The sequence below is a fragment of the Haliotis rufescens genome, unplaced genomic scaffold (assembly GCF_023055435.1).
Source record: "Haliotis rufescens isolate VD_foot unplaced genomic scaffold, xgHalRufe1.0.p SCAF_13, whole genome shotgun sequence".
NCBI classification, from domain to species: Eukaryota; Metazoa; Mollusca; class Gastropoda; order Lepetellida; family Haliotidae; genus Haliotis; species Haliotis rufescens.
Window position 1 is genome coordinate 20,895,217 of NW_025963813.1, and position 23,773 is coordinate 20,918,989.

At 40.3% G+C, this 23,773-nt stretch overlaps 2 protein-coding genes across 2 annotated transcripts; both read right to left on the minus strand.

Annotated features, from left to right (window-relative positions):
- Positions 1 to 9,604: 9,604 nt before the first annotated feature.
- On the minus strand, positions 9,605 to 16,273 carry LOC125371651. The gene is made up of 7 exons (XM_048394308.1): positions 15,826 to 16,273; positions 12,866 to 13,062; positions 12,492 to 12,594; positions 11,853 to 12,265; positions 11,111 to 11,316; positions 10,516 to 10,675; positions 9,605 to 10,257 (listed from the first exon to the last, which is right to left on the minus strand). The coding sequence occupies exons 2-7, from the start codon at positions 13,056 to 13,058 to the stop codon at positions 10,079 to 10,081; spliced, it is 1,254 nt and encodes a 417-aa protein (XP_048250265.1). The 5' UTR covers positions 13,059 to 13,062; positions 15,826 to 16,273; the 3' UTR covers positions 9,605 to 10,078.
- On the minus strand, positions 13,172 to 14,313 carry LOC125378877. Its single transcript, XM_048394862.1, has one exon. The coding sequence runs from the start codon at positions 14,311 to 14,313 to the stop codon at positions 13,177 to 13,179; it is 1,137 nt and encodes a 378-aa protein (XP_048250819.1). The 3' UTR covers positions 13,172 to 13,176.
- Positions 16,274 to 23,773: the final 7,500 nt, after the last annotated feature.

Consider the following 23,773-nt stretch of genomic DNA (forward strand, 5'->3'; position numbering starts at 1 on the left):
AGATGGTGTTACCCTTATGTTCACTTAAGGCGTCTTCTGTTGTTACAGACATATGTTGTTACCCTAATGTACACTTGAGGCGTCTACTGTTGTTACAGATAGATGTTGTTACCCTAATGTACACTTGAGGCGTCAACTGTTGTTATCGATAGATGTTGTTACCCTAATGGACACTTGAGGCGTCTGTTGTTGTTACCGATAGATGTTGTTACCCTAATGTAGACTTGAAGCGTCTACTGTTGTTACCGATAGATATTGTTACCCTAATGTACGCTTGAGGCGTCTTCTGTTGTTACCGATAGATGTTGTTACCCTTATGTACAGTTTAGGCGTCTTCTGTTGTTACCTATATATGTTGTTACCCTAATGTACACTTGAGGCGTCTTCTGTTGTTACAGATAGATATTGTTACCCTAATGTACACTTGAGGCGTCTACTGTTGTTACAGTTAAATATTGTTACCCTAATGTACACTTGAGGCGTCTTCTGTTGTTACCGATAGATGTGTTTACCCTAATGTACACTTGAGGCGTCTACCGTTGTTACCGATAGATGTTGTTACCCTAATGTACACTTTAAGCGTCTTCTGTTGTTATCGATAGATGTTGTTACCCTAATGTAGACTTGAGGCGTCTACTGTTGTTACAGATAGATATTGTTACCCTAATGTACGGTTGAGGCGTCTTCTGTTGTTACCGATAGATGTTGTTACCCTTATGTACACTTTAGGCGTCTTCTGTTGTTACCGATAGATATTGTTACCCTAATGTACTCTTGAGGCGTCTACTGTTCTTACAGATATATGTTGTTACCCTAATGTATACTTAAGGCGTCTACTGTTGTGGAAGATAGATGTTGTTACCCTAATGGACACTTGAGGCGTCTTCTGTTGTTAAAAGAGAGATTTTGTTACCCTTATGTTCACTTAAGGCGTCTTCTGTTGTTACAGACATATGTTGTTGCCCTAATGTACACTTGAGGCGTCTACTGTTGTGGAAGATAGAGGTTGTTACCCTAATGTACACTTGAGGCGTCATCTGTTGTTTAAGAGAGATGTTGTTACCCTTATGTTCACTTAAGGCGTCTTCTGTTGTTACAGATAGATGTTGTTACCCTAATGTAGACTTGAGGCGTCTACTGTTGTCGGCGATATATGTTGTTACCCTAATGTACACTTTAGGCGTCTACTGTTGTTATCGATAGACGTTGTTACCCTAATGTACACTTGAGGCGTCTACTGTTGTTAAACATAGATGTTGTTACCCTAATGTACACTTTAGGCGTCACTGTTGTTATCGATAGCTGTTGTTACCCTAATGTACACTTTAGGCGTCTACTGTTGTTACCGATGGATGTTAGATGTTGTTACCCTAATGCAGATGGTATTGCGAGCCACGTGGGTTGAATACTGTCAGAAGTAGTATGCATGCAGAAAGCTTAATTAACACTCAAGCAACCCAATGCTGAAATGTTGTTTTTCTGGGTATTTTAGGCATCCCGACCATAATCAGTAATATTTACTGTAAAAACGTATTCTACGAAATCTCTTATTTCTAAACGACATAAGCGGCAAGTTTATGTTGAGCTTGTACAACATGACAAGTTAGCAGTGACATCTAACAGTTTCTATGAACATTGAGAAAGTCGCGTGCCGGGATGAAACCTTGTCTACCGATCTATACTCCATACGCATTAAGCGAAAATGAATCTCGTCAACAAGACTTGGACAAGCTAGGCGGATTCTGAAACAATGGACAACCTTCTCCCAATATGTAGATATGTGGGACAAAACGAAATATTGTGATGGTATTGCGAAATTTCTTGTTACTTGTATTTGCTAACTATTTGGCAGGTTGTAGTCAAGATTTAATGAATCCATATCTATTGAACTACTTTCGAAAACACCTTGACAAAACCAAGGCCATCCACATCTTTCGAAAAAGATATACATATTATGTACATTGAACACAGTCCAGATGAACACGGACATTGAATGCTTTCCCCCACAAAAATGCTGACTAGGCATTTCCAACTAATATTCTAAACCTTCAGACGATGAGTTGACAAAACACGAAATCGGGTTTTTGAACATACACGTTGAGATGCGGCTTACAAGCAGACAGGTGGATCTTGTACATAATCCCGGCTCGTACAAAGGTGCGTGTTTTAAAAAACCCATCAACCGTTTGTTCACAAAGACCATGAATATCTTTTCCCATACTACAAGTTAATGAGATGCCTCTGACATGATCAGTATTTGTATTGTCTCCTCTTTCGTGTGGTGGACGTTTACCAAACATATCTGGGAATTAATCACTGTCGAAAACAATGTTTAACATTTAACAATGTATAAAAGGTATGTTTTTACAGGATATGTTCTTAGGGTCAGTCTGAATCTAATTCATTTTATAGCGTGGCACAAGAGCCGATTGTTTGTCAATGAAACATGACCGTATGGAGAGTTTCACATCACGCCACTAGTGAGTGAGTGAGTCGGGTTTAACTCCGCTTTTAATAGTATTCCAGTTATATCACGGCGTGTCAGCTTAATGTGGGAGGAAAGCCCGAAGTGATGCAGGTCTCAGACGTTTTCCACTAAGGTGAAACCCACGAGCACGGGTATGGTGCTGACAAACCTAGAAACATAATCGGGACGAACCGGGATTCGAACCCACGATCATAGGTTTCTGGCGTGCCCAAGCGACGCAACTCTGCACAGTGAATCACGGCACCTTGGACGACTGGGCCAAACTCCACTCTTTCGCTCAGCATGTTTTATCTTGTTTTATCAAGACACTCTGATGAGATGGCATCATATAGTCACAAATAAGGAGGACTGTACTGGCTGGCACTCTGGAAAACAGTAAATATGCAAAAACGGCTAGATTGGATGTGTCCATGTTGACGCTCTGCGAGGTGATCGAAATATATATTTTTACAATCCTCACTGATCTCCTGGCCTCTGCGCACGGCCGCACACTCATCGCCACCACCTAGACAGCACGATATGCTGTCCATATATTTTCTAATCTCTTTCTACAGGCTTGGGGCTTCAAAATGATTTGTAAATGTCATAACGTAAAGTCGAACTTCGTTACCCCGAGCACCGTTATCTCCAACGTACCGATACGTCGAACCTATTCTCCGGTCCCGACCGCCTCACAATATAATTACATGTACATTTGCCCGCACATCTCGAATTCGAGATAAAAAGACATAGAGCTGTCTCGAATCTTGGACTCTTTTTCAACTGTGACTTTGCTATATATATTTTTACCCTTATGTCGAAGTATTTGCCACATTGACAATATTGAGAAGCGCAAAATAAGTATCTCACATCTATATAGATATATTTCGTTGTTCTCATGCATAAATATACACCCTACTGGCACAGGATTCTTTGTGCTATCTGCATGTTCAATATCCAATATATTGCCAGAGATGATCCTAATACTGCTGACTTCCTTTTTGGTCAGTGAAAACTCCATTAAAGAGCGGGAATAGTTTTGTGTCCAACGGCGATATTGTTCCGACCCTAGAGAACACAACGCAGAAGTTTCAGGTGTATCTAAGAAAATCTTTCGCGCGGTTTTGATGTTATTCCAAATTATCCGAGCATGTTTGTGTCGACTCTGTGTTTGTGCGCTACATAATTAAAACACTCAGTGGCGATGTCATTGCATTAGAATATCCTTATTTCTAGATATAAGACTAGTCTGTCGAGACAACAGATCTTCAACTTTCGATTCTCACAGAACTCTGCTTGCTATATAATAACTATCTCTTGAAGACATCGTAACTCTAACAACAAAACAGCTTTACAATTTCCCACTTCATATTGTTTAACATAGGTATGTGGCTCATACTACAAACATATTAGTCAGAGCATATGTCACCAACGCAAACCTGAAAACTATATAACAAAAGACACAGGCTACGTCTGGAGTAAATCTGAATTATGAATATATACGATATTTGACTGCATAACGCTTGACCACGGTGATCGTGAATCTGAATACTGAATCTACATGACATATTATCTCAACATTACTGAATACATTATGCTTGTGTACCGCATCATTGATGATCTTCATGTTGCTGATGTTTGGCGTATGGTACTTAAACTAAAGACAACACACGTATACCGCGTGGATTATGCTTACTATTATATACTTCAGTGTGAAAGACTGAGTTTTCTGAAGATGAGAAAAGACATATTTTCATTACAGTGAACATAACACTTGATATTTCACTGCTATGAACATAACACTTTGACGGAACTATTGTCATACAAGAGTTACCTCATCTTAAATTGTCTCCCTTTATCGTAAGTGTCTAGCCCGTTCACATACTGTTGACTTCCTTATTACGTTAGTTCAACATTGACAGCAAAAAGCAAATTATTGACAGATGGTCATTTATGAAGTTAATATCACTTCTTGCCTTTTGTTATTCTCTCGAAAATTTTTCGTTATACACTGTAAATTTTCTCATTTAACTTGTCAATCGAGACTTTTCGTTTCGCAAAGCGCCATTGTTGTGACTTGACCAGCGTGTATTCTCTCGCTTCCAACAGCCGTCTCCTAGTTTTCAAAAATATTTTTTGTTAAAATTGATTTTGTATATAAGCACGTCGAAATGTATGATAAAGAATTTTCGTGACCCTAAATATGTTTGGATACTTTTGTTAATATTTCTTAAGATTTTACAAACACGCAACTACTTTTTAAGTCGCAAATAAAAGGGGTGGTGAATCTTCCCTGTGTGTTAGGTTGGGAGAATTTACGTTCAAGGTTTTACATTTGTAATGAAATAAATTAATTTTCCGGTAGACAACTACACAAAAAGTATATGATTAATAGGATATTCCATGTGTCTCGTGAAATATCATGTTTCTCTCATCGAGTAACGGGGCAATTGAAATATTTTCACTAGTGGCGTACGAGACACATGAAATATCCTCTATTTATTCACTGAATACAATACATAGTTTTTATTTCATGATCGAAGCTATATGTATGAGCTATGCTGATATATATGAAACTTTGTGAGCACATTGTTAAATATTCTTTGTTTCGCATTTTTCGTAGATAATATATGAAAATTTGCCGTCTGGTCAGAAATTTAGCTTGAAAGAATACAAGACATATACAAACACATTACCTTCGAAATAACACCGATATGTGATGTTCAAAAAATTTAATGTCCTTGGTTAATCAGGAAAGAATAACCATCCTGCCCCAGGCAGTATGTAGTTATGTGTGATTAGTGGTATGGAAGAATGTATGGTGTCCAATATTGTGTCGACTGCAAAGCGTATGTCAGTCAGTGAGAGAGCCAGTTATTGAGTTATCATATATCGCATTTCAACACAACAAGCAATGGCGAACTCGAGTCCGCGCCATGGGTATCCCTTACTTATGTTCATAGTCAAAGCGAGTCACCTTATCGCCCAACGGCTATTCTCTTTGAAGGTGAACGGTATCGTCTTTGCTCATCATCAGCAAATTAACAAACAATTACCCCCGGTTGCCAACAGCCTGTCAGCGAGGCACTCTAACCCGCGCCACAAAGGATCTATAAACTAGGGTTATATCTGTTTGTTAAGGAGCTGAGGAGGGGGAGGGGGTACATCCCTGGCGCAGATTCTGTCTACCACAGTCAGGGTTTGGGGGGATGGGGGTGGGATGACAACCCATCAATTTAAAGACGTACCGTGCGTCCAAGACGCCTTGGTGGAAATTAACCCCGTTGTCCACCCCCTAGGGTCCCGCGTGAGGACAAGAGCGAGCTAATACAGAGTTTTCTCTTTCCAGTTTAACAAAAAATCAGGTAATTGTTCCGGCATTGATTGTCCCTTCAGTGCCCTTTTTGAAAGAACACTCACCGCACGCTGAATCTCTGGGACATCTTCAATAACATAATCACTATCCTCGGGAACATCCTTCAGAGAGCATAGGCGAATAAATTAAAACCTACTTCAAATGTGGCTTTCAGCTTACAGTGGCCTAATCCTGCATGTACAGCATCGCCTAAATGAAACCAGAAAACGAGCTGCAGGGTTATCATGACATATGTCTGGAAATAGACAAAGGTTACATGGCATAATCAATGCTAGTTTAAACACTTATAAAGCTGGTATCCCTCTCGTCTTTTAAACACTTTTTATGACTTTTTTCTCAAGAGTGTTGATAAGTTTATATATCCAGAGACACGAATCCAGATCATGTTTATTATCCATCATCATTTTATATCACAACGCATGCTTTTTCTTGAAACATGAACATGTATGTAACTAGTTTCTTCAAGGATGGTATACGGTGAATACTGTTATATGATCTCCAGTTTATGACTCTTCTTTAATGACCATTCCGAGGGTTACAACTGATTGCGGCGCCCTGTTCACCCTGTCTGACTGACGGACTTAGTCCCTACTTAGATAATTGTTAATCAAACCAGCCATACACATACTGCATATACAATTATGAAAACAGATAGTTCATCGCGATATGCAGACGTATACTACCAGCACTGGACGATACTTGTCTAAACTCCACGCCAGTGGCATATTAAAATAAGGTAACACGTGTCATAACTACAACACGGAACAAGAATAAAACGTTTTGTCACTTTCTCATATGTCACCGATGTGATTAGATGGGGGCTATCGATGCTAATGGGAAATCTATAGTGACTAGGCGTGAAAATAGAGGTACATGGGTGATCTATACATGATTTAATGTGAATATATCGGTACTTGGTCGGGATTTAGAGATTATTTAGTGCCACCTACCGTACAAAGAGACTATATCGGTGCATAAAGTGCCGTGTGAAATGTTTACAGACCTCCCAGTAAACAATGTCGCTAAATGTTGGCCTCATCACTGCAGTGAGTAAATTATCGCAGATGCTAACTGGGTGCAGTCATTTACAAACATATACTTGATTGTCTATTCCAAGTTAACATCATATAGATCCACATTATTATGGCCATTATAGGTCCGTTGTACTAGTATTAGATATGATATTAGTCCTTCTGCCTAACCCAGTCTTGACTTATTAATGGAATTAAGCCCTGATATGACGATAGCAGCATGGGGATTCTTTTACACCTAAAAGTACAGAGGCAGATTGTATATACATACATTTTACATCAGAGTGACACACATACATGAACAGATATATGAGAACAATTACATTTTATTGAGACAAGGTGACAACAAAATAAACCTAAGCTAAGCAGCACTCATGGAAATAAAGGAGACTTAGAAAACTGATCATGAACAACTGAAAACAGTTTCCTCAACGGTTTTATAAAGGTAAATTGGTTGAAAAGGTAAATCCCAAGTTATTGGTTTTCTTGGTTTGCTCCGAGGTGAGAAAGGTCCATACCACCACTGCATGCTAAAGAATAATTAAACGGACTGAATACAACTTTTATAAAACAATAACATAACAGGACAGTCAACATTAAAAGTTCTCAGTTTGTTAAACAGTCACACTCACACTATAAAAAAGCTCTAGTGTTTCGTGAAAGTGTCAGTTTGTTGGCGAGGATGGCCCAAAGATAAACTGACGTCCAAAAGAAACTTTACCAACTGAAAATATAAATTTCAGACAAAGAATTTTTTTTTTTTTTCGATGAAGTCTTTCTAAAACACATAACCTAAATACAACAATAGTGTATGCAGAAAATGTTAATCGTCTGTTACATGTTTGCGAGATAACACGCGAAAAATTGAAAAACACGCGCACCACGGACAACTGCAAATGCACGTGCGGGTAAGGGTATAAAACGATTGCAACGGCAAGTCAGACATCCACAGTGATAAAAAACACACAAAAGAAATGCCACGACTCACAGTCGAACAACGTGAACGAGCCTTGGGTATGGTACAGATGGGAGCCACCCACGCCCATATTGCACGAACATTCGGTTGCTCCCGTGTTGCCGTTACCAACTTGATTCAACGTTACAGACAGACAGGGCGGACCGCTGACAGGCCATGAACAGGCAGACCCAGGGTGACCACGCCCCATGATGACCGGTACTTGCGTACCTTGCACCTCCGAAATCGCTTCCTGACAGTGACGTCATCGGCGACAAATGCCTTAGGTCACAGGGTTAGTCGACAGACAGTGGCAAGGAGACTCAGGGCTCATGAAATCAGGGCTTTTAGACCATACAGAGGACAGCTATTGACAGCGCAACATCTTCGTCTGCGATTGAGATGGGCCCGGACTGTACGACGTTGGCAACGACGTGACTGGCAGAGGGTTGTCTTCACTGACGAAAGTCGATTCTGTATGTTTAGGGCTGATGGAAGACAACGTGTTTACCGCCGAAGGGGTGAACGAACGGCGGCGTGTTGCGTGCAGGAGGTCGTACCATATGGTGGAGGGAATGTCATGGTGTGGGGAGGGATCTGTGGGCAGGAGAGGACACCGCTGGTCATCGTTGACGGAAACTTGACAGCTCAGCGTTACATGGACAACATTCTTCGTCCAGTTGTCCTACCATTTCTCCAACAGCAGCCACGTGGTGTCATTTATCAGCATGACAACGCTAGACCCCATACAGCCAGAATTGTCACTAACTTCCTCGCAGCCAACAACGTCAACGTCCTGCCGTGGCCTGCACGCTCACCCGACATGTCCCCCATGGAACACCTCTGGGACTTGATGGATCGTCGTGTTCGACAACGACCACACTCTCCAGCCAACCGGCAAGAACTGATCTTGGCCCTCCAAGAAGAATGGCGTCAAATCCCACGTGACCTCATCAGACGACTGTCTTTTTCTGTGCGTCGAAGAGTTTTTGCGTGTATTGAGGCATTTGGTGGTCACACACGCTACTAATGACTTGTTAATGAACGTGAGCGATTGTTTATGTACTCTGCCTATTGTCCATGATTCTGAAAGCTCGAGTTTTGTACCACACCTAATTTTGGGGGACTCTGACGTTATTCTCGGTCGCGGTATTATTGTCATTTTCAGTGTTGATTATGTTGATATATTGATCTTCTCAATACACTTTACTTCATGCATGTATGTTTTGTTGTTTTTTAGCAAGAGTGATTTCGAACTCTGGTAAAGTTTCCTTTGGACGTCAGTTTATATGTATTCTTTCACAACTTCCACCGTATCAGACACAATCAAAGATCGTTGTAGGTACATACCATGACATACCATGAGAAACATTGACAACAGGCCAGATGGTAGCTTCTAGCTTATGTACTGGTATTGTTATCTTTTTCATTTGCTGATGTATTGATTTGCGTAATAATGAACACAGATTGCAAACAAATTAACATATTATCTCACTGTGACAAGTTCATGACACACATACGTGACATACATATACATAACACACATACATGGCACACATACATGATGCAATACATGACACTCATACATGACGCACATGCATGACGCACACACATGGCACACATACATGACGCACATCTATGGCACACAAACATCACACTCATACATAACACACATACATACCCAGGCAGCATTACACAATTGGGCCAACAGTGGGCCAATGCCGCACTGAACATTGGGCCAATGTCGTTTGCCGGCAATGGGCCAATGCTGTTTATCAACGATGGGGCAGCATTGGGCCAACATTGGTTGTCATTTGTGAGCCATCATTGGCCCAATGTTGGCCCACTGTTGGTCCAATGTTGGTCCAATGTTGGTCCAATGTTGGTCCAATGTTGGCAAGTTTAAAATTACCTTTCCTGTAATTTCAGACTATGGTAAGTAGTTCAAGGTTATGCAAGCGACAGTGAAGACTTAACGATGATTTTCAAAGAAACTCATTAGCAGTGTCACCACAGTGTTTAAAATAAAGAAATTCTTGGTCAGTCTACCACAAAACTGTATAATGCAAATCCAATTCATCAAGTCCTGCATAGTCGGAAAAATGTAACAAACAACCAGGTGATCCATCTCCTTGTTTATTTACATGTAAATAGCTAATATTTGAATAAATATGCCTCCCAGAACATTAATGATGTGAATTTGAACACACGTATAAAAGTAATATGTGTTCTTAGTCTGGTTCAGCAAACTACTCTCCATTGGGAGTAGCTGGTGCAGCTGCGGTAGCTGCTGCCTTCTTTTGTAAGGCCTTAAGGATCCTCTCCTTTCTTCCTCCGTCCCTGTCAGGGGCATAGCGAAACCACAATTTTATATGATCTTCTATCTCATTATTTGTTTTCTGGACCAGTGGGTTCTTTCGGGTGGCTTCTGCAACATAGTTGACATGATACAAGCTACTGAAATCTATAACACTGATTCGTGACATAAATGTGTTAATTACTTCACACAAACAGTTTTAGGCACATTTATATGTTTATGCTGGTAAATGTACAAGGATTGCGACGTTTTACACTGAAAGACTAAAAATGAGTGTGACGTTGTTTCAAGTTGTTTTCAAGACAGTTTCATGTCTTAGCAATTATCAAGGAATATGTTGAGGCGAATTAAGATTGAAGCTGTACTTACTAATGATAACATCCTTTAGTGGCATATCTTTAAAGGCCCTCTTCCCGGATGTCCCTTTCCAATTTATTTGTTTTGCCAGCTTGTTTGTTATGGCCGCCGACAGGATGCGTCTCACCGTGTCTGCAGCGCTCATGCCCCCGATGACACCAAGTTGTGAGACCTAAATTATATGTAAAACATGCATGGTATAGTTACAATTACATATTCGTATTATGGAGACAGCTTTTATAGTTTGTTTTCTTAAAATAACATAACATGAACGAACGAACATTTATATTTGAATGAAGTATAGTTACGGATTACGAATGAAGTCAAATTAATATTGTATGAAAGCCTAACTGGGTTGGGATGGTTAGCGTTTCCTTTAAAAAACACGCTTGTAGAAACGTTGAAAGTAATTATGTTTTATTCTATTTTATATAAATTATGACAATACGGAAATTAGCTAAAAACTTCAGCTGCCGTAATACAGAAATGAACACGTATTTTTAATCGTGCCTTTGTTGTAGGATGTAATATATAAAATTAAGACCATTGAAATCGTATTATTACAAATGACGTTTCGCAATTTAAAACAATGGGCTGGAATATTTACCACACTCCTGAATAGAGTAGCATCCGACAAAGAAGTGTTTGCCTCCTCCAGGTCTTGAATATTGTCAAGAGGCAGGTCTAAGGACGGTTGCTCAGATGTTGATTGTGCTGGAGCTGACATCAATAACAACAACTGGTTAAGCAGTCTGTTGTTTTCCATCGTGGTCGCTGTGTTGGTTTCGATGGCTCTGATTATTTGGACAACCTCTGTTATAAAAAGAAAAATAGCAAAATAAATTATATCTCAAAATTATTCCGGATATATTGTTCCATTATATTTCCACAATACTGCAACATTAACATGCTTTAGTTCATTTGAGGTTAGTGATCAGCCCAACTAAAATGGAATTGTTTTTTAGCATCATACATGTCAGTTACTTCTTTCCATATACGGGGGCAGGGGTGGCCAAATCGCCTGCAGGCGCCACAATTCGCAGTGCAGAGTTGCGTCCCTTGGGCACGCCAGAAATCTATGCGTGTGGGGTCTGATTCGTTCCCTTTATGTTTCTTGGTTTGTCGGCATTATACCCGTGCTCGTGGGTTTCACCGAAGTGGTAGACGTCTGAGACCTGCATCACTTCGGGCTTTCCTCCCACATTAAGCTGACACGCCGTGATATAATTGGAATATTGTTAAAAGTGGCGTTATACACTACTCACTCACTCACTCACTCACTCACTCATTCATTCTTGTCATATACCGTCATTGACTTTTGCAGAGAATACCATTGATAAATTTCTTACCTCTGCTGGTACCAACAGATGTCAATGAACCTGTTGCTCTTGATGGAAAACTAGTTTGCGGTCGGGCTGGTGTACTAGGGAAATCTGGCATTGGGCTGTGTGAAGAGGTTGAAGGTGTCACCAGTCTCGCCCTGGTTGCTGATGGCCAAGGAGATGACAAACTTCTGTCTGTTGTGGGCGTTGTTAGGCTTGAGTTTGAAGTAACATATGCATGCTCCTTTTGATGCGCCGATTTCCTTGGAGATCGTCGCAGAACCAGGGGTTCGTTATCAACCTCAGTCGGAACAGGAGGTGGTGTAGGCAGCCTTCTAACCATGCCACTCCTGTCCATAATTTTGGTCTTTTTGGTGTGGGTATGGGGTTGCCTTTCCTCTTCGTCCTCACTGTCAGTTGACAGGTATTTAGTAGGTGGCCTACACAAGCAATTATCAAATTGAAACCATTTTTCTATAAGAAGCTTTGGCACAAACTGCTGAATGGACAAAACATGTACATTCAATCATGTAAAACATTATGATAAAGCCAATCACAAAGACATACATTTCAGAAACAGAGAATTATTTACGGCATATTCAGTTTTATTTTATCTCTGTAAAATTACTGTCAAAGAAGATAAATATGTATCTGACATTATAATACCTTCTTTTCCTTGTATCTATCTGTCCCTCTTCCTCCATCTCTGTATCCAGGTTGGATGTCTCTTCAGCTAGTGGCAACTTCCTCCTAGCCTTGTCATATGATGCTAAAATATAATATATTGACAGGTTTGGTCGTCAGATAAAATGTAATTGTCATCATGTATAATAGATTATTATACAAACTGTATAGGTTCATGATTACTGAAGAAAACTTTAAACTCATGTGATCTATTTTGGAATTGCTTGATATTCTGTACTGACACCAAATACACCATGTAAAAAAATGTTGCCTTTGTTACCTACTAGTATATCAGTTATGATGGCAATGAAAAACTTAGCTTCTATTTTCCTAGTAATATATATAAAGTAACTTACCATTCTTGTACATGATGGATATTTCATAAATCTTCCAGGTATCCTTATCTGGTTCGATTGAAGATTTTACGGCTCTGTCCATTTGATTGGAGTTCTTGTATTTCGGCCAGTAGCAGAACCTATCCCCTTCCAACCACGTATCAGGAATAAGGCCGATTTCATCACTTTTCAAGAACTTCACAATGCAGTGCATTTTCCTGTGATAACATTTGTCATATAAATCTACCAATATACAAAGTGTAAACAGGTACAGTCTCAGATAGTTACATATAACTATTCCTCAAGTTGTTTCTTCATGTCAACTCTGTAATTTATTTCTCACTGTGCATAACGGGTATTGCTATGAATGAATCATGTTTTGGTAAAAGAACATATTTGCATTTGATGAGTGTCAATTTTCCGACAAAAATGTGTCTCGTTAATCGTGAAACTTTGTGGATTCCAATGATAGATGAAGAAATAGGATATGTAAAAAAATCACTCTTGTCCATAAATTTCTCATAAATTATACTAATGTCCTGATTGGAATGTAACAAAATATTCTTGATGATTACCACATCATTGTCCAATTTTACACAGTTATTTCCTCTGGAACATGATATCAGAAAATCATCCATTTGTAGCTCCTTATATTGTTTAACAGAATCTAAATCACGAAGCAGTGGCCCATGTGTGTGTTCATATTTAGGTTCTCTTGTTTTGATGATAGAGTCATTATTCCGCTTAATAAACTGCCGCTCATATATTCTCCTTATTACTTGTTGAAGGGGGCGGTTTGGTGTACGTAGCAATCTTTTCAACTTTCCCAAGTAGTTTTCAAATACAAAAGCTGAGTAATTATCTAATGGACCAAATTTCTTGACGTCTTCAGACAAATGTACTAACCCGTGTACATTGTATACGAGCATGTCGTTCCCATATATCTGGGCAAAATTTTGCACAAAAATACAAAGAATTTCGTTCGCGTAACTACAGAAATTGTTTACGAGCTGAGGACTTGCCAAACATGTAATTCCAACAAAGAGAAGTAAGAAATTCGCGTAAACATGAGGAGATAAAATTTCACTTAACGCTACAGGACCAGTGTATAAACAAAACAATCTATATTCTGTTGCCTTCCACCTATCAATTTCATGTAATGATCTCCCCTTTCTACAAAATTCCCGCGGAATGTAGCTGCTATATTCAATTAGTCTCTCAGACAGCATGTTTACTGCAGTTGATCCTATCCTGCAACCAAGAGATACCGGGCCTTTCATCCATAACATGAGTAACTTCTTCATGACACCAAGGCACACTAAATGCATGTAATCGATTGGAAATTGTGAAACCATTCCAACAGATAATCGACTGAATGGTGACCTGCCATGTGCATGGTGTTCTTCATCCCTCATTTCATCAAACTTGATATCTGTTCTTAAAGCCGCATTTATTTCAGGAAATGTCATTTTTTTTATATAGATCCCGCTTTGCGTACATTTGTCACATCCATAATAACCACTGTGTCCTTTAACTGCCTTCACAAAGGCCCGAGCTGGTGTATCACAAATGACACACGACAACACAACTTCCATAGTTGTCCCTAAATAATCAAACCCATCGCGCTCCAGTAATTTCATTTCTTCCACAAAATCTTCAAGATATTCATCAAGTTTAGCTGGTTTGGAACAGCCATAGAAAAGACCAATGATGAAGGGCTCTCCAACATCAGGGCTAACTATTCTTCCAAGTATTGGCCAGAATTGCATGGAAGTACTTTTAAAAACAGGTAGTCCATCAATATTTACTTGAAATGTGACTGAAGATGATGCATGTACATCTGACAAACAACTACAAGAAAGTTGATGTGAAATGCCATTTGCGATCCCAAAGTGAAAATATTTGCCCCCGGATATGTCTTTTACATCATAATGTTTTGGAGTATGTAGTAATGATCTTGGGTCCTTTGGTAGAGTTGGATAATCAGTGCGAAGTATCTCCAATAATGCTGCCAGGGATTTCTGAGTTATCTGATATGATACAGCCCATTCACCAAGTTTACTCCGCATATTGTTATCCTTTGAGCTTTCACAGTCGGATTCAGTGCTCTCGTTTTCACTACTGTCTGTAATAATACCTTCAGGGTGTATACTTGCATGAGCTTGTTGGAAACTATGATCAGTCATCAATGGCATGTCATTATATGTCGTTTCTAAGTCATCTGTATTGGTAACATATCTGTTCAAGGAATCATCAAATTGATCCGAGTCATCTACTGCGTAGGCAAACGTATCACTGGTAACTTCTTGTTCTGTATCTCCCTGATAATCCTCCTGATAATCCTCATTGTGTGGTGCTGATGTTATGGCTTGTATATGTTCGGCTACCCTGTCCCTTACCTTACGACGCTTTGTCCAGTACGAATCATTCATAGTTATGAGAAACTAGCTATTGTTTCGTGGGAATGTACTACAGTCTGGTTTGATTTTAAATTAATCTGCTGTAAATGCGTCAGTGCATGTGTTGTAATTAGGGAATAATTTGGTCTATATATTTGTTTCTTAATTATCACTTTAAACTTTGCAGAACTTTGAAAGAAATCAGAAAAACAAACTAAAAATGCTCAAATTAATACTGGTTATCGGTAATATATTTGTTTTCATGAAAATAACATTGGTTCGCAGTATAGCCCAGCTATTTAATTGAGTTCAAATCATATCTTGAGGCACAGACATATGAAACTATTACATGAGAAACAATTACATTTACACTGAATTCACAGATGTTAACACGAACAAAAGTAGACCAATGTACAGATCACACTTTTTTACTATGGCGCCAGTATATCAGATTTCATGAAATTAATTATCTCATTAATATAGCTCTTTCTTCCTCAAGAACATTAAGGATATTATACTTATTTTACGCCAAAGTGGTTATCTGTTAGGAGGATTCTGTAGATTGATGAAAATCATACTTACTGTTGTTGAAATGGGGAAATTTAGAGACAAAGATATCAACAGGAAGAATGACCCACTTGTAGAATGGAATGTAACCGTTAGCTTGATCCGCGGTAAAGTGATACATAAACAGTTTTTATTCCTTATTATAATTATTTGATTTCTCTAAATAATTACCAGAGGCATATATTCCTTATTTTAGTACTCATGACCAAACAATTTATATATATATCATTTTTTTTCTTCCTATAAAAGATGGTATTTAATATCAACTTTGAGTGTTCAGGGCAGATTACTGATAAGAGCGTGGCACTGTATGGGGCTACTGTCGCCTTGCGAGGGTGTGAGCGGAACCCAGCTGAGTTGTTATCTGGCATTGGCTGGCCCACGTTGGCCCGCTGATGGGCCAGTGCTGCGAGAGCGATGCCGGCACTGGCGATACTGGCAACGCTCAGCCAGCATTGGCCCAATTGTGTAATGCACTGGTATTGTTATCTTTTTCATTTGCTGATGTATTGATTTGCGTAATAATGAACACAGATTGCAAACAAATTAACATATTATCTCACTGTGACAAGTTCATGACACACATACGTGACATACATATACATAACACACATACATGGCACACATACATGATGCAATACATGACACTCATACATGACGCACATGCATGACGCACACACATGGCACACATACATGACGCACATCTATGGCACACAAACATCACACTCATACATAACACACATACATAGGACTAATACATGACACTCATACATGACACACACACATAACACACATACATTACAAACATACATGACAAACATACATCACACACATATAAACAGATATACATGACACACATACATGACATACATACATAAGACACACACATGACACGCGTACATGACACACATACATGACAAGCGTACATGACACACATACATGACACGCGTACATGACACACATACATATCACACATACATTACAAACATACAGAACAAACATACATGACAAACATACATGACACGCATACATAACACATATATATGGCACACATACCTAACACACATACATGATACACATACATAACACACATAAATGACACACATACATGACTCACATACATGACGTACATACATGACCCGCATACATACCACACACATAAGATACATACGCTTGATACCTAAACATGACACACATACATGACACACATACATGACACGCATACATGACACCCATACATGACACGCATACATGACACGCATACAGGACACCCATACATGACACGCATACATGACACGTGTATATGACACACACACATGACACGCATACATGACACCCATACATGACACTCATACATGACACGTGTATATGACACACACACATGACACGCATACATGACACCCATACATGACACGCATACATGACACGCATACATGACACGCATACATGACACCCATACATGACACGCATACATGACACCCATACATGACACGCATACATGACACGCATACATGACACGCATACATGACACGCATACATGACACGCATACATGACACCCATACATGACACGCATACGACACGCATACATGACACGCATACATGACACGCATACATGACACGCATACATGACACGCATACATGACACCCATACATGACACGCATACATGACACGCATACATGACACCCATACATGACACCCATACATGACACGCATACATGACACGCATACATGACACGCATACATGACACCCATACATGACACCCATACATGACACCCATACATGACACGCATACATGACACGCATACATGACACCCATACATGACACGCATACATGACACCCATACATGACACGCATACATGACACGCATACATGACACCCATACATGACACCCATACATGACACCCATACATGACACGCATACATGACACGCATACATGACACCCATACATGACACGCATACATGACACGCATACATGACACGCATACATGACACGCATACATGACACGCATACATGACACGCATACATGTAATCGATCCAAACTGTGTGGATCGATGCTTATGCTTATGACAATCACTGGATTGTCTGGTCCAGACTCGATTATTTACAGACATCCGTTATATAGCTAGATATTGCTGAGTGCGGCGTTAAACAATTAACTAACCAACCAACCAAGCAACCACACATACACGACACAAACATAACACACATACATGTCACGCATACATAACACACATACATATCATGTGTACATGACACACATACATGATACGTGGACATGACACACATATATGACACGCATACATCACACACATACATGACACGCATACATGACACACATACATGACACGAATACATCACACACATACATGACACGTGTACATGACACACACACATGCCACGTGTACATGACACACACACATGACACGCATTCATGACACGCATACATACAACACATACGTGACACGCATACGTAACACACATAAGACACACAAACATAACACACATTCATAACACATATATATGGCACACATACATAACAAACATACGTGATACACATACATAACACACATAAATGACACACAAACATGACTCACATACATGACGTACATACATGGCACGCACATAGCACATACATGACCCGCGTACATACCACTCACATAAGACACACACGCATAATACCTAAACATGACACACATACATGACACACATACATGACACACATACATGACACAAATACATAACACACATACATGACACGCATACATGACACGCATACATGACACGTGTATATGACACACACACACATGACACGCATACATGACACGCATACATACCACACATACGTGACACGCATACGTAACACACAGAAGACACACATACATGACACATATACATGGAGTGTGCGCATGCGTCAGAACAGCAAGTCGCTGAAAAGTCTTCTCCACCAAAATCATCTTATTTCTGTATCATTATCAGATATTGTGACGCAAAGGTCATGTAAGGTGATTGTGATGATACCTACAATGGATTCATGTTACTGAATCATGAAGATGATTTTGGGTTTTGCTTAAAATCAAGTGTCCAAAATGTGTAGAAATGTGAAGGAGAATCTACACAAGTGGACCAGTGCTGATTGACTGAGCGTCCGATTAATCAACAAACAATGGGCAGCCCAAGCAGAGTCAGTGAAGCATTGAGTAGCTCTGTCAGCGAGGAAGGTGACCTTCGATACGCTACACAAAGTGTGGATGATATAGACAATGACATTTTCAATGAAATACACAGACGCCTTGGACAACTAGATCGAATTTCTTTTGAAACTGAACTTTTGGACATATACAAAGATGATGAAGAAAAACTAAACGAAGTGAGACAAAGTCTTTATGACGTAGCCAAGGATACTCGACACGATACCCCAAATGGATATCTACCAAAACGTGTACAAAGAGAACATTCCAGGAAGTCTGTAATTGAGAAATATGCGTCTGATGTATATTGCCTATATGGTTTTATTACACAGACAATCCCCTCTCATATACTGGAAAAACAAGTACTAAGCAAAGGCCCTAATCTATGCAAAAATGATGGAAATGCGGGATTCTGCAAGCGAACATAATGCCAGTCTGGACAGAAGAATTGAAGAATTACATAACAAATTCGACACTGAACTCAGGAATATGAAGCGGACCATTGAAGAGAAGAACAGCGACCTAATAACAGCGTCAAGGGAGATAGAAAGGTCGTAGAGCTAAAAACGTAGAGCTCAAGCTACGTGGAGACGTACGGATACTAGTCTCTCAACTACGTGAAAAAGATTCACGGATACACCACCTTGAAAGTGATCTGAAAGACAATATTAGTAACCTAACGCGAAAAACCAATGCTATAGACGGCAAAATAGACACAGTAAACACTCGCAACAAGCTTATGTACTCTGAGGCAGTTAGAAGCCCCCCGCTGCTCAGAACTGTGAGCTCCAGCGCACAACCAGGTCATGAGGCTGAAAGTTTTCTGACCAGAACAGCAGAGACCAACAAAACTAAAACTCCAAGTGTTGTGGACATTACTATATACCACGAGAGGAATACTATTGAGGGCAACACGGAGAACGACGAGGGCGGCGACAGTGACACTATATGTACAAGTCCTACTCAACATGACAGAGTCAGCGATGACCATATCAGAGATGTTGGATATGATGACGTTAGCCATAAACAACAAGAAGACAATGCTCAGAGATCTGTGAGATTCGACAGTGAATGGTCCAGAGCTTTTAGAGGTGGTTCACCAAAATTTAAAACAAAAAGGTTTGTGCTATCGTATGTTAGAGCGGATAAACCACTAAAAACAGTGCAAGATGCCATATGTGAATATGCTAAACAACGTGGCGTCCATGTGAGTTACGTTCGTTTGCTGAGGCACTGGGAAGGCTACAATCCCACCTACACACTGAGAGTGAACATTGACAGTAGGACAGCAGAACAAGTTAGTGAGAATGAAGATTTCTGGCCGCCAAATGTAAGATGTCGGGAATGGATACCACAGTCACACAGAAACAGCAATGGCGCACGCTAACTCATCTAACATGATAGCATCGAACACTTGCCTAATACTTATTACCATGCTAAGTATAGGAACATGGAATGTAAGAGTGTACTGTATTGTCGCCAATACTTAGAGAAACTAGCGAGTGACTGTGATGCCCTTGCAGTGTGTGAACACTGGTTGAACGATAGAACGCAGAGCTGGTTTGACTGTCTAAATGATAAGTTTGACGTCGCGGCTAAGGTTAAGGCTAACCAGCGAGGATGTAGAGGGGAAGGCGGTGTGGCAATTTTAGTTAAGAAAAATATGTACAGGTACACTGATATATGTGAATGTGAGTATGATAGTGTTGTAGCTGTGAGACTCTCCCGTCCCCAGTGTGCTGATATGTATGTAGTGTGTGCTCTGCTCCCCTCCACTAATCACAACACAGCAGTGTATGAGGAGAGTGTCAAGGAAGTGTTCGACGTGGTTGATGAGCTATCAGAAAGCAGTTATGTTGTTCTCTGTGGAGATTTTAATACAGATCTTGTAAATTACTCAGCATCCCCTCGCTCCACGGTACTGCAGTCATACTTGGATACAAGAAACATGAAACCATCATACAACTGTGGTGTCACTCTAGGTCATCTCAAGACATGGTGCAACAAGGCTGACACACAGTCATCTCTGATTGATTATATTTTCTTGCCAAACACTCTTCAATCATCTGTGCTGACGACCTCTGTCAATAACAACATCGATTTCGAGATATCGGATCATTCACCAGTAGTGGTATCATTCCTTAGCGATGCGTTCTTAACAGAGCAAAAGCTATGGACTCCCCCAACTTACAAATGGCAGAAGGCGAATGGCCTTGAACTGAAGATGTACTCATCTGAAGTTAACAAAATACTTGTTGACACCCTTCCAGACGTGACACATGCTGACAGCGATATGGTGGAATATTACTTTGATGCTATAGTGAGCTCTCTCCACACGTCAACAGCAATGTACATCCCAACAGGATACTACAGACCATACCTTCGACCCTATTGGAGAGGATCTAGTCTAGACTACTACCACTACCAGATGCGTCATGCTAGACGACAATGGATATCCCAAGGTAAACCTAGAGGAGATGCACATGGCTCTTATAAACAGTATAAAGCAGCTAAATGCAACTTCCGTAGACAGAAAAGAAAAGCCGAACGGCAATGGGACAGACACAAGTATACAGAGCTGAACTCTGCCTGTGAAGTGGACATTGGTGAATTTTATAGAACTGTCAGGAAACAGAGGAAGACTAATGTAACATGTACATCTCTACAGTATAAAGACAAGACGGCCAGCACACCCGAGGACATCTGCAATATGTGGACTGATTACTACGGAGATCTGCTGTCTCCTCTCGGTAGGCCTGAGTTTGAAACGGACTTTTATGAGGAAACAAAATCAAAGGTTTGTGATATAGCAAACAATAACATATCTGAGAACGATCCAATCCTGGCGACAAGTATTGCATCTAATGAAGTGAAATCAACCATTAAGAGGCTGAAAAAGAATAAGTCTCCTGGACCAGACTGTATTACTGTAGAACACCTCTGTAATGCTGACAATCTTCTGTTTAAACAGCTGGCACACCTCTACAATATGATGATCAGTACTTGTTACACGCCTGTCTTGATGAGAACTGGAACTATTATTCCCATCTACAAAGGGAATAATAAAGATAAATGCAACCCAGCAAATTATCGCGGTATCACTGTAACATCCGTGATTGGGAAGGTATTTGAGAGGCTGTTGCTAGACAGACTGGAGTCCTACATCAAATCTATTAATCCTGATTTCCCACATCGTCTCCAGTGCGGCTTCCGGAAAGAGCATGGCGCCAGTGTTGCTACATATGTGTTAAAAGAGACTATTTCCTATTATCAAGATAGACACTCAAATATATATGTTGCCTTTCTGAATAACGAAAAGGCCTTCGACAGGATATGGCCTTTAAGGGCTGCTGCTGAAACTATACAATCTTGGTGTGAAAGGCCGTGCATGGCACATTATCCGTCAATCTTACCAAGAAGCAAGTGCTTGTGTTAAATACAATGGGAGGACAAGTGATTTGTTCAATGTTCAACAAGGAGTAGGACAAGGTCGCGTGCTCTCAGCATGGATGTTTCTAGTCTATATTAATGACCTGATATCTCAGCTTGATAATCTACAATGTGGACTAATTGTCGGGAAGGAGCACATCCCAACGGTAGTACTGGCTGAAGACACTACTGTCGTGAGTACGAGTGTACATGGACTGAATATGTCTCTTGATACTATCCACCAGTATGCTCGGCGCTGGAGACTGACATATAACGCCAATAAGAGCTGTGTCTTGTCTTTTTGCAATAACAGAAGACATTGTAATAGACCTGTGTTCAGAATTGGAGATGTGACAATGAATTAAGATCCAAAGCAGTACGATTTATGCCGGCTCTCTGATACACACGGAAAAAGCAAGTTAACGAACTACTAGGGCTTGTGCTAAGGCGCGACAGACAATCAACTCCTTATGAAATGTTGGTCTTAGAGCTGGAGGATTGAGCCCAGCATCTTCATCGAATATCTGGCAACGAGTGATCTTCCCCACTGCCTTCTATGCATGTGAGCTCTGGCCTTATATCAACAACCGTGAGATCAGTAAGATGGAAACCCTACAGCGTTACTTTGCACGACGAGTCCAAAACCTTCACAGGAGATCCTCTACAGCTGCTACAACCCAGGTTCTAGGATTGTGGTCAATGCTGGGCAAGGTGGAGAAAATGAAGCTTCTCTTTCTGGGACGACTCTGTAGAGCAGCAGGCACAACCATTGTGAAGCCGATTTTCTATCTCAGACTATCCCAGTATGTCACCACTCTCTCACACTGTGCCAGATCCATAACACATGATCTACTGAATGTGGCTCAAAAGTATGGATTCTCAGGCGTCTTAGATAAACTAATCAACTCTGGGGAATTTCCATCTAAGAGTGTATGGAAAAGCATGGTACAACGAGATATTAGTGAGTCTGAAAATATGAATTGGAGAAATACTTTGCAACAACGTCCAGACATGCATAGGTTTAGTGCTATCCACACCCGCCTTGCCCCACATCGTCTCTGGTCTCTGTGTGTATGGTATGATATTGCACGCATACATGACACGCATACATACCACACCTACGTGACACGCATGCGTAACACACAAAAGACACACATACATGACACATATACATAACACTTATACATGACACACATACATGACACGTGTACATGACACACATACATGAAACGCATACATAACACACATACATGACACGCATACATGACACGCATACATGACACGCATACAACACATACATAACACATATATATATGGCACACATACATAACACACATACA